Source organism: Triticum dicoccoides, chromosome 4A (assembly GCF_002162155.2).
Source record: "Triticum dicoccoides isolate Atlit2015 ecotype Zavitan chromosome 4A, WEW_v2.0, whole genome shotgun sequence".
NCBI lineage: Eukaryota > Viridiplantae > Streptophyta > Magnoliopsida > Poales > Poaceae > Triticum > Triticum dicoccoides.
Genome location: NC_041386.1, coordinates 726,135,806 through 726,153,823, shown reverse-complemented (window position 1 = coordinate 726,153,823; position 18,018 = coordinate 726,135,806). Strand labels below are relative to the sequence as shown.

Genomic DNA, 18,018 nt, shown 5'->3' with positions numbered 1-18,018 from the left:
CAGCGAGCCTCTCTCGTCGAACAACCATGGACACAACACCCTTGAGTTTGACATACCCTCCTCCTCTATCTCTTCCTCCCCTCCAGAACCGCCGTTTGCACGCCCCTCACCACCGTTGCTGCAACAGCCCACCCCGCTACTGCTCCAAGCTTCCTTGTTGGGCTTCTACAGCCGGCGGCGGTGATGCGAGCGACGAACCTTTTTTTGCTTCAACCAAACAAACGATGTGAAACAAGATGAGGGCAGTGCTAACAGCCGGCAGCATCGGAAGCTACAACTGGCTTTGGCGAAAGCTACAACCAAAGAGTAGAAAGCTACAACCAACCATAGTGCACGGGTAAAAGCCGAAACCAGACACAAAAAAAAGCTACAGCCACCGATATGAGTGTTGCAACCATTGCCAAAAAAGCTTCAAGCCTAGATAAAAAAAGCTTCAACCATGAATAGGGAAGCTTCAACAGCCACTCTCAAACTGAAAAAGCTGCAACCGTTATGAAAAAAGTTTCAACCTTAGGTGAAAAAAGATTCAACCGAAAGATATACAGAGTTTCAACCAGACACTGCAAGATAAAAATAGTTGCAACCGTTTACTGAACAAGTTTCGATCATAGATGAAAAAAGCTTCAATCAACACGGTGGAACGCTTCAATCTGTGAAAAAGCTTCAACCGGCATGAAAAAAAGCTTCAACTGGCACACCAATGGTGCGAGCAGCGATGTTGAGAGCTGAGGCCGGCGGCACGAGAGTGCAGCAACAGATGTGCTACGACGATGGCTGCTAGGTGCTGCAACGACAAAGGCTCTCGACATGCTTCCAGACGGCGTTGTTTTTGCTACGGGAGCGACGGCTTAGTGCTGGACCGGCGAGGACAGACGCTGCGACAGCGACCGGCGGTGACCAACGGCGATGAGGACGGCGTGTGCATCCAGCAATGTGGGGCGGCGGAGGAAGGAAGTCCAGGTGAGGGGTGGTGGCCGGCGGCCGGGAGGACGTCCAGTCGACGTGGGGTAGTGCTCGCGCTGCGTACGGAGAGAGAGAAAGAGATTGGGGGAAGTCAACGTCTAGACCAGACGGCTGAGGCTCGTTGCAACGGGTGGCTGGGGTGCGACCGGCCCAACTATTCGGCCGGCGCGCCGGCGCCCAGTACTGCCCAAGAGAGAGGCAGCCAACGCCCAAGAGAGAGGCAGCCAACGCAAAACTAGATCCAGCCAGCCTCTTGCCAGTCTCTATCCCGTCGCCGCCGCCTCTGCTCTCCCGCTCCGGCGCCGCCCTGCCTAGGGCCTGCGCTGGCTTCTCAGTCCACGGCCGGCGGCAATCGCACTGCAGTGTTGGGACAAACCCGGTCCAGCGATGAACGTCGCGTACCCTCCGGCGACACGAACACCAGACGAACCTCTCTCTCTCTCTTTCACCCGCTCGAACAGAGGTAAAAGAAGGAGCACATCACACTGGATTTTTCAGGCGACGAATGCCATGCCGCACAAACGACGCCACGCCGACGAACGGCGCCTCGGCCGCACGCACGACCTATTCTTGTTTTTACTCAGCTCAAACTGTGGCTCACACCACGTACAAGGAGGGGCTTTTTATGCCCAGGTGCACTCACACGATCTAGTTGCCAAACCGGCCACTAATCACGCACGGATGATCCCTATCTCTCCTAGAATATCTCTAAGATCTGCACTACCGGCTAACAACCCAATCGTGCATGCATATCTCCTAACGTGCTACATGCACTAGCTGGCTCCGGCCGCTCGGAACGGCCCTGCCCAACGCGCCGGACGCACGAACGTGACATACACATAGATGAACATGGTGAACCGTGGTTTATTCCTAACATGCAGGCCCAACGACAGAGCATCTTTTTGCTTTGCTTGTCATCATCGGAGCGTGTTATTCCATCCATCTTTTTCTCTCCAGGTGTCCTCATCCATCAATCACCTATCAACGACCGTCGATGAGAATAATCTATCACCTAAAGCCAAGCCAAGGCTGAGCTGAAGTGAACTGGTCAAGCACATGCTCTGACCTCTTCATGTCATTGCCATGCCAAAGCCAGCAACACATATGCTGCTACCTGGTCAGAGATATCCACAATATGACCTTTTCACAAGATCTTGCAGACCAAGCACGATGGCCACGTGCAACACATAAAGGCAAGATTTGCTACAGCTGCAATGCAAAAAGTATGCCAAGACATGTAAATTTTTGTACTTGATGTTGTCAACGTCCAAACTGAACATAACTCATCCCCTGAACATAACCAAAAGAGAAATACAGATACCAAAAAGAACAGGCTCTTCTTTATCAGGATTGTAGCCAAAACTAGGAGATGAAACCCTAGAATGAGTTGGCGATGGTTGCCACGGTGGGAGAGGTACCAACTAATGCTAATTCTAAATTTGAACAAAAGGAAACTGTTGACATCAACTAAAATATAGTAGCACTTCATACATAAGCTTATTAATTATTATTGTTACGATGTTTATGTCTCAATGGGCCCCGAATTTTTCTTTCACCCTGGGCGCCTAAAATCTCAAGACCTGACCAGGTGGTTTTGGGCACTTTATAGGCCGGTTTTGGAATATTCCGCCCAGCTTTTTCTTTTCTTCTTATCTGTTTTCTTTACTAGTTATATCACTTTCGCTTTTTTTTCTTTGTTGATTTTAAAGTGTAACGAACATTTTTTTTCAATGTCCTAAATATTTTCATTTTTCCTTTTATTCTTATTTTAAAAAAGATATCTAGACACATTGACATATCTATAAATACACGTTGAACATTTCTCAGTAAATGTAAAAGATTTTCAGATACATTTTGAAAAAAAATTAAAATCCATGTTTTTACGAACAGATATGAAACACACTTCAAACGCACTTGAACGTTTTTTGAATATACGGTCAACATTTTTTAATAGTGGCATGAACATATTTTAAAATATGTGAACAGTTTTTGAAATTTACATTTTTTTGAAATTTTTGACACATATTTTTTTCAAAATTGCGCTAATGATTTTTTTACACTTCATGCACATTTTTGTAAATGGCATTAAAAAAATTTAAACCCGTATGAACAGTTTTTACATGTCAGGAACAATTTCTCGAATGGTCTGAAATTTTCTTCTAATTATGTGAATAATTTTTCAAAATTTCGTAAAAAAATAATAGCATGCACTTATTTCTAAACGTGTGTAGGTTTTAGAATCATCCGGGCATTTTCAGAATATCTTTTTAATTCACAGTTAAGATTTTTTAAGTACAAGGCATTTAAAAAAATGCATGAACAATTACTTATTCAAATTTATGTTTCTACAACATTTATAGAAATATATAAGAGTATTGAAAACATAAATTATATAAAAGAATGAAAGAGAAAGAAATTTATAGAAATATATAAAAGTATTGAAAATATAAATTATATAAAAGAATGAAAGAGAAAGAAAAAGAAAATACGATGTGGGCGAGTTGTCGTCGCTGCGTTTCAGCTAGCAGGGGAGACTTCCGAGATGAGAGCAACAAAGCAAGGGGTATCCCTTGCGACATCCCTGCAGAGTCATTTTTGTGGGCCGAGAGCACGCCAAGTGGTGCATCTAGCGGCTGCCACGTGTCTGAGTGCTGGACGGTCCCTCTGGATTTTGTTTTTCTTATTTTCATGTACACCTTTTGGAGTTTAAGATGGGTTTTTTTGGCTCTTTGGATTTATGCCTAGTTTTCCCTAGGCTTCGGATAGGAAAAAAATATTGCAAGAAAAGGTTTCCTTCCACGAGAAGTGCATATTTGCTTTAGCAAAAAGCATAGTTGTGCTTCTCGGAGAGGGATAAAATCACAAACTTATTTTTCTGTGAACTTTTTATTTTGTGTTCACGAGGAGCACAGGTTTGCTTCCGCGAGAAGCACAACTCGAAAAGGAAAAGAAATCATGATTTTCTTTTTTCCTGAATTTATGTTTTTCTTCCCCAAGATGCACACTTATCGTGGAGGCGCAGATTTGATTCCGCGAGAACCACAGTTGTGCTTCTCGAAAAGGGAAAAAAAGACAAAATATATTGCACGAACCTTTTTTTGCTTCCGTGAGAAGCACAGATTTACTTTTCATGGGGGCACATTTTTACTTCCAAGAAAAACACAGTTGCGCTTTTTGGACGATTTTTTCCGTGTTTTACTCATGCTTCCACTGGAAGCATGTATTTGCATCTCATGGAGGCACGGATCTATGCTTCTCGGAAAGAGAAAAAGGTAAAAGGAAAACATGCTTCTAGCTTCTGTTTTTTCTTCCAGTTTTTTCATGAAAAAAGAAGTTCATCGAAACCTATTAGCATGTTATCTAGTTTTGAAGATCTCTATGCGAGAAATCCAATGATGAAAACGGTTAAAAAATTGAACGCGCGATTAAGAGATAAACCATGTAAAAAACGAATATAAAAAACTCCCAACGCCTGAGAAGGTGTTACTGGGCTTTGCAAGGGTACCCTTAACCATGATTTCGGAGATACATACGCACCCGAATAATAACATTAGTAAAGTGAAGAGATTATCTATTGGGCCTTAATTAGGTGGAGCCAGCCCATGAGAGAAACAGCCCACCCACCACTATACCCAGCCAGCCTCTTCCAGTCAATCCCGACCGCACGTGCCACCGCCGCTCGGCTGCTCCGGCTTCCCAAGCCGCGGGTCGCTGCTGCTTTCTCGCTTCGGCGCGGCTCCTCAGATTGGCCACTGGCTTCTCAGTCAAGGCCGGCCACCGCCGCGCTGCAGGCTTGTTACAGCTTCCGAGGATCAGGCCGGCCACACTGAAGGATTGTTTACTGCAGGAGCTCCTATGCGCCGCTCGTTGCGGCGAATTGCCGAGCGAACGCACAGGCGCGACTCCAGCTGGGTCGGCCCATTAGCAAAACATAGTAAACAATACAAAAAATACTAAAACTGCATGAGGAGGTAGGAATCGAACATGGCACCTCATGTGACTTACGCACAAGCCTAGCCAATGGGCTACATAAGCTTTGTTGTTTTACTATGGCGCGCGCAGCTAAAGGTAATGAAGATGCGAACATTATTTTGAGAAAAGTATTTTTTTAATGCGAACACTTTTCAAATTTGAGAAGAAAAACAAAAAAAATATAACCATAATTTACAGAATCCAAACGAGTTTTAAAAAAATCGATAAACACAAAAAAAAATTCGAAAATCTGAACAAGTATTTAATAGTGATTTTTGCAAAAAACATGAATATTTTTGAAAGGAGAACAAATATTGAATTGTGAACAAAACAAATCTGTAAACATGATTTTTTCTAAACATGAACATTTTTAGAATTTTCGAACAAAATTTTGAAATGGGAACAAATTTTGAATTTTTAGAGCAAATTGCAAAATGGAGAACATTTTGAAAATCCCAAACAAATTGGAAATGTGAACAATTTTTTAATAAGTAAACAAAAATTAAAAAAATAAGAACTTTTTTTTTAATTTGTGAACAATTTTTTAATACAGGCATTTTTTGAAATCCATGTCATTATTTTCAAATGTCTCAAAAAATGAAATAAATTAATTCGAACAATTTTTAAAAAAACAGGAACATTCTCTGAAAATTCGGAACAAAAATTTTGAAACCAGAATTTTCTTTTGAATTTATGTACAAATTTTGTAAAATGGGAACATTTTTTGAATTTGTAAACAAAATACGAAAAACAGGAACATTTTTTGAAATTCGGAGTTTTTTTTGAAAATAAACTTGAAAAGGAAAAAAGAAACAGAAAAAAGAAAAGAAAACAGAAAAAAAAGGAAAAAAATAAAAAATAAAAAATAAGATACATAGAAAAAAGAAAAACGAAAAAGAAACTGAAAAAGAAAAAGGTGGTTCAGGAACCTTCTAGAAGGTTCAGAAAAAGGCGGTTCAGGAACCTAGAAGGTTCCGAAAACCGAATCTGCTGTAACGCTAAAACAGGCCGGCCCACTCGACGATCGCACCTCCCCTGTGCGAAGCGTCGACAGCTTGCCGCAACGAGCGGCAAGTAGGATTTTCCATTTACTGCTTCCGTAGTTCAGGTAAGGTTCTGCTTATGTGTCCAGAGTGTATACATGTGCCAATGTTTAATGTACTTTATTAGTGCTGAAATTAAGTGAAGGATATGCAGATTTTGTTTTCAATTGTACTATGAGTGGTTGTGCAAGCAGCTGACTGCTTTTCACATTTCGTTTCAACTCTGGCAGAAGTTGTCAAACACGGAGTAGAATATGAAGAAGATAATTCTTCCGTCTGTGTCCATTGTCCAATGACATAAACATGCGGGCGCTTTCAGTTTAGGTTTTAAAATTTGTTGTGCAACTGAGCCATATTCAGTATGTTTTCACATTGAATATTTTGTCAGGCAGTTTTGAAGGTATTTTTGGAGGCGCTAAAGTTTTCCTCCATGTTGAATTCTGCGTGGCCCGGGTTTTGCTCCAATCCTGGCTGCACCACTTATGTATCACAATAGTAAAAGAATCAGAAGAACAAATGAAGTGCTATTTTATTTTTCGGCAACACAAGAAAAAACACCTAATTCAACCATAGGAGACAGTCAGGATTTGCTGAAAAAAGACTTTGACTTGTTCTTGCGGCCAAACAACAAATCATTTTATTTTCTTGCTTGTCATCATCAGTCCGTGTTTTTGTTTTTCCATCTATCTCTCTCCAAGTGTCCTTATCCATCAATTACCTATCAACGACCATCGATGAGAATAATCTACTCCCTCTGTAAACTAATATAAGTGCATTTAAAACACTAAAATAGTGATCTAAACGCTCTTATATTAATTTACGGAGGGAGTATCACCTAAAGCCTGCACTAACTTACAACAAAAGCCAGGCCAAGGCTGAGCTCAAGTGAACTGGTCAAGCACATGCTCTGACCTCTTCATGCCAAAGCCAACAACACATATGCTACTACCTGGTCATAGATATCCATGTGACCAAAAAAAAGTTCTTGCAGACCAAGCACAATGGGCACATGCAACACATGAAGGCAAGATTTGCTGAGTATGTCATGGTATGGTACTACGTCAAATATAAGACGTTTTTATATTTAAGAACTGAGGGAGGGAGTATATCTCACTCAGTTGCAGTGCAAGAAGCATTCTAAGACATGTGAATTTTTGTACTTGATGTTGTCTAGGTCCAAACTGAACATAAATCAACACAACCAAAAAGACGAGGCTCTTTTTTACCACAAAAAGGCAAGTTTTGCTTTGGCTCACTCAACCAGATGCAATGCAAGAAGAGTGTGGGGACTTCGAAACTTATGAATTTTTGTACTTGATGTTGTCCAGGTCCAAACATCACATCTCAGGAACAGAATCAAAAGAACAAATGAACTACTGGTATGATCCAACATTTTCCGGCAACACGAAAAAACACCTAATTAATTTAACCACAACCACAGGGAACGGTCAGAATTTACTTTACTCCCCCCCACCAGCAAGCCGCTGCTGCTGCTGCTGCTGGAACAAATGGTATGTAACTCATATATGATATATAGAATCCTCAGGGGAACTGGAAGGAGCCTCCGATCTGCGAGTTCTGCGACGGCGGGTTGATGGCGACCCACAGCAGCGAAATGGTGATGGCAAGGAGGCCGGACCAGACGAAGACGATGGTCGGCGTGCGGCCCCGGCGGCCCATGAGGCCCTTGGCGAACGGGTAGAGGTGAGCCAGCACCCAGAAGCTGAAGAAGACGCCGCCGAGGAGCTTGCTCCACTGCGGGATCTCGCTGTAGATGGTGCGGCTGAAGCCGACGGCGATGGCGATGAGGTTCACCATCATGATGACGATGGGCGGGATCATGAGCGACGTCCACTTGACGATGTAGAGGTCGGCGAACTCGTCGTTCTCGTCGTCGGCGCCCGACTTGGAGGTGAGCGTGAAGGAGATCTCGATGCCGGCGATCACCTTGAGGAGCCCCTGCAGCACGGCGGCCAGGTGCGCGCTGGTGCCACCGATGAGCCAGAACTGCTCGTTCCTCCACCACTCCTCCAGGTTGATGCCCGACCACTTGATCTCCAGCACCGCCAGCATGCACAGCGTCAGGGTGATCACCAGCAGGTAGGTGAGGAAGGTCACGTCCAGCTCCTTGACGATGAACTGCCCCGAGAAGAGCGACAGCGCCGGCAGGAAGCAGTAGACGATGAGGAAGATGGACGTGAACGGGTAGATGCCCACGTTCAGGTACGCGATCCTCTGAAGGCACTTCATCCTCCGGCTCGCCAGCAGCGCGTTGTTGCGGGAGAAGAAGATCTCCACTGAGCCGGTGGCCCACCGGAGCACCTGGTGGAGGCGGTCCGTCAGGTTGATGGGCGCGGTGCCGCGGAAGGCGTCGCGCTTGGTGACACAGTAGACCGACTTCCACCCACGGTTGTGCATCCGGTAGCCTGTGACAACATCCTCTGTGACTGAACCGTAAATCCATCCGACACGCTGACCCCACTCTGTCTTGTCCTCATACCAGCATGAGATGACACTGATGGCCTCGGCGACCGTGGAGGCGTCGAGAAGGTCACGGGGGACAGTGAGAGCACCAGGAGGACGGCCATTCTTGACACCAGGGTGATCAGCAAGCGGGCGCCCTTGGAACTCGGCAATCGGGATAGAGTTGATGAGGAAGTTTGAGTTACCGAACCTCTTGGGAAATGTTGACATGTTCATCTCCTCATCATCAAAGTCTGCCATGCGCAGAGCCCGTGTCTCTTCAGATGTACCTGAGGAAACAGTGCTCTTGATCTTGCGCTTCTTCGGGAAGCAACAGCTGCAGCAGCCACCGTGTTCTGTGGAGCGTGGAGGGTCAAATCCATAGAGTGCAACACGGCGGAATAGACAGCCAGTGCCGACATAGACTGGTCCCATGAGACCGTCCAATGCACGCATGTTGACATCAAAGAAGACAGTGTTGTGGTTGGCGTAGCGATCTGATGGATCAATGCCCTCAAACCGTTGGGGGAACTGGACATAGGCAATACGGTCACCACCACGGTCCATCATGAAGCACATGCCTTCACGGAAAGCTTGGGAGTTGTAAACATAATGATCACAGTCCAGGTTGAGGATGAAAGGTCCATTTGACATAACAGCAGATGAACGGACTAGAGCATTCATCGCACCAGCCTTCTTGTTGTGGTCATAGCCTGGGCGCTTTTCTCGGGACACATAGACCAACATTGGCAGACGGATGTCGATGTCAGTGAAGTCAAGGGGTCTGCCTTCTTCACCGTCACCGCCATACAGGGGATCATCACTAGGAGGTTTGAGCATTACCTGAAGAACAGAGCAACAAATGGTAAGCACATGTGTGCATATGTGCATATAATACAACTCTAAGCTAGTTTCCTGGAATCTGGATATTAGATTGTGATCAAATTGTTAAAAAGTTGTTCTTTAAAAAGCACTTAATAATTAGATATCCCAATATGCACACACTGTTACTTAAGAAAGCAAAACTAGTCTAATAATTAGATATTCCAATATGCACACTGAAAAGGATGTGCACATTTTGTTCAAAAGGAAAATGGAATGATTATTCATTACAGGTGCAAATCTTTCTTACTGATTACCCTAAGTTGTTCATCAACAGTATCAAAATGGTTCAGCTCTGAAACATATTGCATCATTTGTAGGTACAGAGGGCACATTGCAACCAATATGAAATAGCGAAGAGAAGAAATGTGGCCTGAGAATGTCTACCTGAATTATTCCAGCATGGTCTCCCCGAGTATGCTCCGCAGAGGGTTGAATCCAGGTACCGGGCCAATGTGTGCCATCAGCCATCCAGGTAGCTTTAGCAATTTTAACAGTCTCCACTGCATCGTCAAGAGCAGCTTCACGCTGCCTCTTCATGGCTTTGATTTCTTCTCTGGCATGGTAAGCATCGGAGCGGCGACGTATGGAGTCAGGGAGCCCATTGATCCTGACCTTGAACTCGTCATACTCCCTCTTGATCCTCCTCCTGTCCTTGACAAAGTCGGAGCGTACCTTGTTCTTGTAAGGGTCCCTCTTCAGACTGAAGTAGCTCTCAGGATTGCGAGGCTCGATCCCGTGCTTGCGACAGAAAGGAACCCACATGTTTGCAAAGCTAGCAGCTTCAGCCATTGCTTCAAATGTAAGGAGAGCGCCTCCGTCATCAGAAACGTAGCAGGAAAGCTTCTCGACAGGATAGTCAGCAGCAAGGATGGACAGAATGGTGTTTGCTGTAGTTAATGGAGGTTCTTTCTCTGGATCAGCAGTGGACACATATATATCAAGCCCCGGCAGATCAGATCTTCCGTTAGGATTTGACGGTGTTGGGGTCTCGAACTTGTCTTTCAGGACAGCGAGGTCAGTTGCTCGGTTAACAGGGCACAGCTTTGGCAGCTGGTCCAAGATCCAAGAAAATCCAAACCAGAGTTCACAAACAACAGACATGCCCCATAGCCACATTGCATCTTCATTCTTATGCTTAATTCTCCATGTAAGGAAGAGACCAAGAACAGCCAAACGGATGAGAACAAGAAGCCTGCAGGAAGCATCAAGGAAACCAAATCAATGAACAGGACATCATCATTACAGAATTCAATGGAGAATTGAGACATAATGTCACATTTTCACCAATAAGTATCTCTTTTGCTAAAAGCTTCTAGATGTTATCTAGACAGTATGAATTTGAATAGTAAATATCAAGGGTATGTACAACTGTACAAATATAATAGAGAAGTGTCAAGTGTGGTGAGGAATTTGATTTGGTGCTATCAATATGATAACATGATGTTTGTTTCGAACTAAGGACACCAAGATCACGAGATGCAGCACCGATCTAACTTCTCACCTAACCTACTAGTTTATTCAATATACTGACTGAATCACAGCAACTGGAGCTAATCTATGGATCCAGGTTGAACCAAAGTTTGACTTTAGAAGCACTTTTAAGATTAATCAACTCAGGTGTATCATGAAACAGTTCATTTCCCATGTGACCAGGGGACAAACAAGCCCAACGTCCACATGGATCAGAACATGAACATATATGCAAGTGCAGTGAAGTTTAGCAATACCTGTATGGGCTAAGGATGCCAGCAGGGATCTTGAGCTTCCGAGTGAGCGGCCTCCATGGCTTGCTGGTGAACTCCGCCGGCTGCCCGTCGGTTCCGCCCAGCCCGCCACCACCGCCACCGCCGCCATTGCCATTGTCGGCATCATTCTCCTTTGGCCAGATGGCATTCCCATACCCATAGGTCCCCTTGGTCTCAAACAGCCACCGGTTGTGATCCCAGTCGCCGGTCTGGCTCCTTGTCATGGCCTTCTGCGAGCGCACAATCGACAGCCGCCTCTCCATCCTGGAGGCGGGGGCGCCGCCGGGCGGCGGGGGCAGGGAGAGCGTGGGCCTGGCGCCCCCCTCGCCGCCGCCGACCAGGTCCTCCATCTCGGTGGCCTTGTAGGGCTCCTTGCAGCCGGGGCAGAGCGCGCCGGCGTTCTTGACGGCGTCCCCGAAGCAGTCTGCGCAGATCTTGAAGTCGCACTCGCAGGGCAGGATGTCCTGGCCGCGCTCGTCGCTCATGACCTTGCCGTCGCAGCCGTTGACGGCGCAGGAGGAGCCCTTGGAGCCGGCCATCTGCGGGTGGCTGGCCTCCGAGTCGATCACCTTGTCCATGAGGTGCGCGCGGGTGACGCTGTTGAAGCCCCCCGTGAAGAGCGAGTTGGAGACGTACTGCTCCTCGACGCGCGCCGAGATGGCCGGGTCCATGGGCTGGTTGTCCGGCGTGACCGGGATGTGCACGTGGTAGCTGAGGAACTCCTCCCGGTCCGGCGAGAACCCGCCGCCCGCGAGCTCGCTGTTGGCCAGCTCGCTGTCCAGGTCGTCGCGCGAGTAGCTGACGTAGCGGCCCGAGTGCGTGCGCCGCGCGAAGGTCACCATCGGCCGGTCCGCGCCTCCGGCGCCGGGGGCGGGCCGGGCCTGCGCGCCCCGGCCGTCCTCGCCGGAGAAGGACATGCGCGAGAGGCGGCTGCTGTTGCTGTGCCGCAGCACGCCGCCGCCGCCGATGTTATCCATGGCGTCCGTCCGTCCGGATGCCTTTTCTTGAGCTGTGCGGATGGATGGATGGACGGATCACTGGCCGATCTGCGGAGGGGAGGAAGCAAATCAGAACCGAAATCGAAACCAAAATCAACCTACAGAGGGGAAAAGATGGCAATCTCGCACGAAAACGGAAGGTTTCTTCCGCGCGGAGATAGTTCCAGCTCCGGCGCCTTCCATCCATAGTCAAATGAAATCAAATCAAATCGGACAGCGCCCCGAAACAGTGGCCCCGAATCTCGGCCGGGCAGGGGCGCACGGACACGCCGCAGATGCAAACGCTCCCCGCAGCAAGAACGCGCAGGAGAAACAAATCTGGCCGGAGAACCCACCGGCTCCCAGAAGCAACCAAGAAAACCCGCGGATTCCGGGCAAGAAAGCCCCGGATGCTTACCATTCCACTCCGTGTCAACCCGGGGAGCGAGCGAGGCAGTCAAAGGAGCAGCGGGCAATGAATCGATCGATCCCAGGAAGGAAGGGGAGGAATGAATGGTGGGGGGAGGGGATGCGTGCGGGGAAGAATGAGGCTTGAGGGATTGCCGGGGTAGGGGAGTACTAGTAGTACTGGTGGGGATGGGGATTGGGGGGATTGGGGGAGGAGGACGAAGTCCGCAGGAACCAGGAAGGAAGCAGGCGGCGGAAGCAGCTGGCGGAGAACTGGTAGTGGTGGGAGTAGGAGTAGTACTGGGGAAGGGTAGGGAAGAGTGTGAGGGGAAGGGACACGGACACGGCCGGACCGGACGGCACGCATCCCTTTCACATGGACATGGGCAAACGAAAAAAAGGCTTCTTTTTGGCTCGGGTTGGTTGCATGGACTGGTGGGGAAAAGCTGTACAAGGAACCGCGTCGCCGATGACGCGTCACGGCGCCGGTGGGTTTTCTCTGCTCACTAATTCCCCTCCCCTCCCCTCCAAAAAAAAGAAAAAAGGTTTCCCTCCCTAATAAAACGGAGTCCTCCTTAGTGAAGAAGATAAAGAAAAAAAAAGTGGAGAAAAAGTCCAAAGGTTTATCGGAAAATCCTTAGCTGTGAAGAAAGAAAATGGATTAAAAAGGGTGTATCCTACAATTTGATGCAAGAATTTCATACCTGCAGATTCGCCGATTCGGGAATTTAATGCCTGATTTTATTTTCAGAAGTGAGTGACACGTGTAAAGCGCCCCTTATAGTCGATGCAAGATGCAAACTGTGGTTATAATATTTATTATTGCGCTACCACACTCGTTAATGTAATGTAATCTTTCTCATATTTCTATGTAAAGGGTGGCTACTGTTCTGGCCATACTTGTAGCACAAAGACATCTCCGGCATTGAGTTTCTGATGCTTGAGAAGCCAAGAAGTTCCACGCCTATGAACTTGATATAATCCTTATGGTCGACGTTAACAGAAATAGTGAGGACGTGAATTCAATGCAATAATAGTGATGACCCAACAACTTCCTAGCATGCACACTACGTTTCTTATGATCCATGCATATATACCAGTCCATCTTCTGCTCTAGTAACATCGAGTTTTACAAGTTGCAACACTTTCCATCACATTAACATTTTGTCGCAAATGGAGGGAATGGAAGATCTAGTCCTAAACATATCTAAAGGGTGAAAGGGGCATCAAGGGATAAGAGACATTGGGAATATAAGAAGAAGGCGAGAAGAAAGAGTTAGTACTAAGGCGTTCCCTTCAACTTGTTCAAATATGCATCACCTTGCGTGCAAGCTCAACGACGCGTCACGGCGCTGGTGGGTTTTCTCTAATCATTAATTCCCTCCCTGAAATGGAGTCATCCTTAGTCAATAAGAAACAAAAATGGGACCAAAAGCCCAAAGATTTCCCTTACATCCTTTGTCATGAAGAAAGAAAATGGTTTAAAATGCCCAAGGTTTATCGAAAATTCTAGTTTCGGTGGTGCTCGGATGTATGCACTGTGTTTCTGATGCATCGTTCAATATGCCAGCTGATATTGATTGGCTTGATATTATGTTCCATCATCCAATTTGGTGCACGTTTGTGGATTCACCGATTCGGGAATTTAATGCCTGATTTCAGCCGTTACGTGTGTAGAACGCGCCTTCTAGACTATAGAAGATGCATCCAGCAGTTATGATATTTAGTGTTCTACCATGTACTAGTTAATGTAGTGTAATATTTCACGCATTGTTATGTAAAACACTATGGTTGAGGTGTGGCTACTGTTATCTAGTACCGTACTTGGCACAAAGACGTCACGGGTATTTGATTTTCCGTGCTTGACAGGTAGTTCCATGCATATGAACTTGATATAAGCTTTTGTACTGTGGAATTCTTATGGTAGACGTTCGTGAAAAATAGTCGGGCTATGAATTCAATGCAAAAAATAGTAATGATCCAACAACTTGCAACCATGAACAATATGTCCTTTATGATACGTGCATATATACCACTCCATCTTCTGCCGCAGTAGCGTCGAGTTTTACAAGTTGCAACACTTTCAGTCACATTAACATTTTGTAGCAAATGGAGGGAATGGAAGATCTAGTCCTAAACATATGAAAAGGGTGAAAAAGGCATCATGGGATAAGATACATTGGGAATATAAGAAGAAGGTGAGAAGAAAGAGTTAGTGCTAGGGCGTACATCGCAAATCGTTCAAGGATGCATCACCTTGCGGGTCAAGGCATTAGCGCTTAGTTAAAACGATGAGAAAGGGGGTGGGGTGGGGGGGGGGGGACTTCTTTTTTGGAAGAAAATACATAAAGGAACTAAATGACGGCAACCAACATACATTAACCCATTGCTTTTTCCTTCAATTGTGATTCAGACCAATTATTTCAGTTTGTTGATGATCAATCAATTGTTTGCTTGATATTCAAGTTCACATCCAGTCTGCATATGACAAACATTGTACATCATAGTTTCACAAAATTATGAAACTAATGCATCGTTTTAATAGTAATCTTATGAAATACAATGTCTTATGTGTAAAAGGGGATATAAGACTTCCCGACATTAACCCTAGGTTCTTTTTTTTTACAAAGGGAATATGTTGGTATAGTAAAGATACCAATTACACCCCGTATTTGTTCCAACATGATGTCCAAAGGCATAAAGGATACACACATACAAAAAAACTAAAAGGAACAAAAGAAAAAGACCCGGCCACGGTGATCAATCAGTAGCACTCTAACAACCACCAAAGACAACACCGGATTACAAAAAGAGATTCTCCTAAAGTAACACCTCCAAGAAGGAAATAATTCACAAGAATTGTCGTTGCCCGATCAAATATAAAACAATGCCGAGTTCACCCTAGAGAAAGTTCGAGTTCACCCAAAAACAATGCCTTCAACAAGGCCATTGCCAGAAACAACCAATAAAGGTTGGACCTTAGGTTTTCACCCTAGGAATGGAGACTGATACTCAAGGAGCACCACAAAAAATGCAGTCCTCTAGTGCAGCCACCCCTGTTTGCGGATGCCGTTGTTGCAAGTCACCAAACACCTGACTCAGTGATGAGTGATATTTTTACACTCCTCTACCCTTCGTTTAAACCGAGATATTTCAATTAAATCGAGATGTTCACTCCAATATTGTCACTAATGACTACTTAATACACATAGGATTCCACAAATCCTCTCTGTATTATGTTTCTACAGGAAATGGACTAAATATGGATGAAATCAAGTGAGAACATGAAAAAGAGTGAAGGAGGCGATTGAAGAAATCATGAGGAGGTGCACCAGAAGGCACAGAGCAAAAGAAGGTGTTTCATGAGACCATGACCGCTCACATGAGCGGTCGTATGGCGTGGAAACCGAGGCCTCTGGTCCACCTGAACAACTTCTATGTAGGGGTTGAGGCCGAAATGTCAACAGAACATCCATGAGCGAAGCTAGAACAGAGTCATCCTCATCCATCTCCATCAACCCCAGCCACCGCCATTTCCATCTCTTTTCTTTTTTATTGCAATGAAGGGATGGCAGAAAAAAGCTTCTTTTTGGCTCTGGTTGGGTTGCATGGGGTGGGACTGGTGGACAAAAGTTGTACAAAGGAACCGCGTTGCCGATGACGCGTCATAGCGCTGGTGGGTTTTCTCTACTCTTTAATTCCCTTCCTAAAATGGAGCCCTCCTTAGTCAAGAAGAAAGAAAAATGGACCAAAAGCACAAAGATTTATTGAAAATTACTTAGTTATGAAGAAAGAAAATGGGGAAAAAGTCCGAGGTTTATCGAAAATCACAATACTTCGTTATTACGGAAGAAAATTCATATAAAACCCCAAGATTTATTGAAAATTCTTGTAGTTACAAATAGGGAAAATGGATCAACAGTAGTACTCCAGGACCTACGAAAAAAAACCCACTCTCCGGACCCGCGGTCTCTGATATGCAAAGTTTCTAATGGTCGCCTGACATGTATGTGTGGGTGGCATGTCGATGTTGCTCGGGCGTACGGATTTCGCTTCGAATGCATCGTGTCATGTGGCAGTCGATGTTTGATTGGCTTGATATTCGGGTGTATCCTGCAACTTGATGGAAGAATTTCATGCTTGCAGATTCGCCGATTTGGGAATTTATTGCCTGATTTCATTTCAGAAAGTGAGTGACACCACTAGTGGAAAACGGGGTTTTAGTCTTGGTTGGTAAGGGCCTTTAGTCCCGGTTCACCAACCAAGAGTAATAAATGGGGACTAAAGCCCCCCCTTTAGTTCCGGTTTGCCATGACCCGGTACTAATGGCCTTCCACGTGGCTGGCAGCGTGCGCCGGGGGGCAGGGACCTTTAGTCCCGGTTGGTGATACCAACTGAGACTAAATGACTGCCACGCGTCAGCAGCAGTCAGGCGCAAGGTTTTTTATTCTTTAAGGAGGAGTTTAGGGGTTTTGGAGGGTTTAATTAGGGGTTTTATATTGTGTTTCCCTCTTTTCTTTTTGTGTCCATCGATCGATCATCATTGGTTCCTTATGCCTGCTGGTGTTCTCGGCCAGTGCCATTATATATTGAGCTCCATTCAACTAGACGCTATAGTACGTACATATATATAGCAATGAAGGAACCGTTACACGACATCATCATGAATATAGAGAGAAGTGTCCTCTCTTTCTCCGTCAAATAACAAGTTTTCGTATATCTAGTCGACGCTACTACATATATTACACATATATACAATTTCCCCTACAATTTGCAGATCATTAATTGGTATAATGGTATTCTCCTTCGGGAGCTATGACCTGCTCAAGCAGAAATCCTGATATTTCCTCTTGCAGTGCTCGTATTCGGTCCTTTGGCATGAGCTTACTCCGCATCTCACACGTCTATAAATTAAGAAGAAGATCAATATGAATATATTAGTTCTGTGTATATATATTAGACCATGATAAAAAAGAATTGTGAATAGTGTACGTACATCATTAGTTATTCTATCTTTCCTCTTTTTGGTCATAATGCGAATGTTCTTGCAAAAAATGCATGCACATATATTAGTCACCGGTTCCTGTTTCAGGCACCACTTTACGAGAATAGAATTCAGTCAGATAATAATCAAGCACGATAATGGTATTGAAACTAGAACTAAAGAGATGTGTGGACGTAGCTAGTACTAATTAATTACCTTGATCCGTTTCCATGACAGCTCATTTTTTCATGCACCGTAACCTCTTTTTTGAGCCGTTTCCAAACCTTGCCTGACAAACAAAAAGAATAATGGAGTTATTGATTACTTGATATCAGGAAATGAACTAAAGAGGCCGACATAGTGCGATAATGATTGAAATTACCCACCGAGCATCAACTTCAGGGGCTTGTACACTTCAGGGTCTTTTTGTAGTGAGTCGAGTACTTCAACTATCTCATCGTCAACTTTAATGATTACTATGATCCAGTGGAAACTGTGTTGTATAAGTGGGCATGCATAACTCATCAAGTACTACACTTAACATCGAGTAAGCAAAATAAAATTTATAGTACAAGACA

General features: G+C 45.2%; 1 protein-coding gene across 1 annotated transcript; it reads right to left on the bottom strand.

Moving 5' to 3' along the window:
• Positions 1 to 7,265: 7,265 nt before the first annotated feature.
• Positions 7,266 to 12,782, bottom strand: LOC119288194 (cellulose synthase-like protein D2). The gene is made up of 4 exons (XM_037567821.1): positions 12,467 to 12,782; positions 11,054 to 12,117; positions 9,711 to 10,518; positions 7,266 to 9,284 (listed from the first exon to the last, which is right to left on the bottom strand). Exons 2-4 carry the CDS (start codon positions 12,046 to 12,048, stop codon positions 7,521 to 7,523), a joined length of 3,567 nt encoding a protein of 1,188 aa, XP_037423718.1. The 5' UTR covers positions 12,049 to 12,117; positions 12,467 to 12,782; the 3' UTR covers positions 7,266 to 7,520.
• Positions 12,783 to 18,018: the final 5,236 nt, after the last annotated feature.

Excerpts from the sequence above, each read along its gene's own strand:
- LOC119288194 (XM_037567821.1), bottom strand. The coding sequence starts at position 12,048 with ATGGATAACATCGGCGGCGGCGGCGTGCTGCGGCACAGCAACAGCAGC. Across the intron at positions 10,519-11,053 it reads GGCATCCTTAGCCCATACAG|GCTTCTTGTTCTCATCCGTT; the intron begins GTATTGCTAAAC and ends TGCTTCCTGCAG. Across the intron at positions 9,285-9,710 it reads ACCATGCTGGAATAATTCAG|GTAATGCTCAAACCTCCTAG; the intron begins GTAGACATTCTC and ends TCTGTTCTTCAG.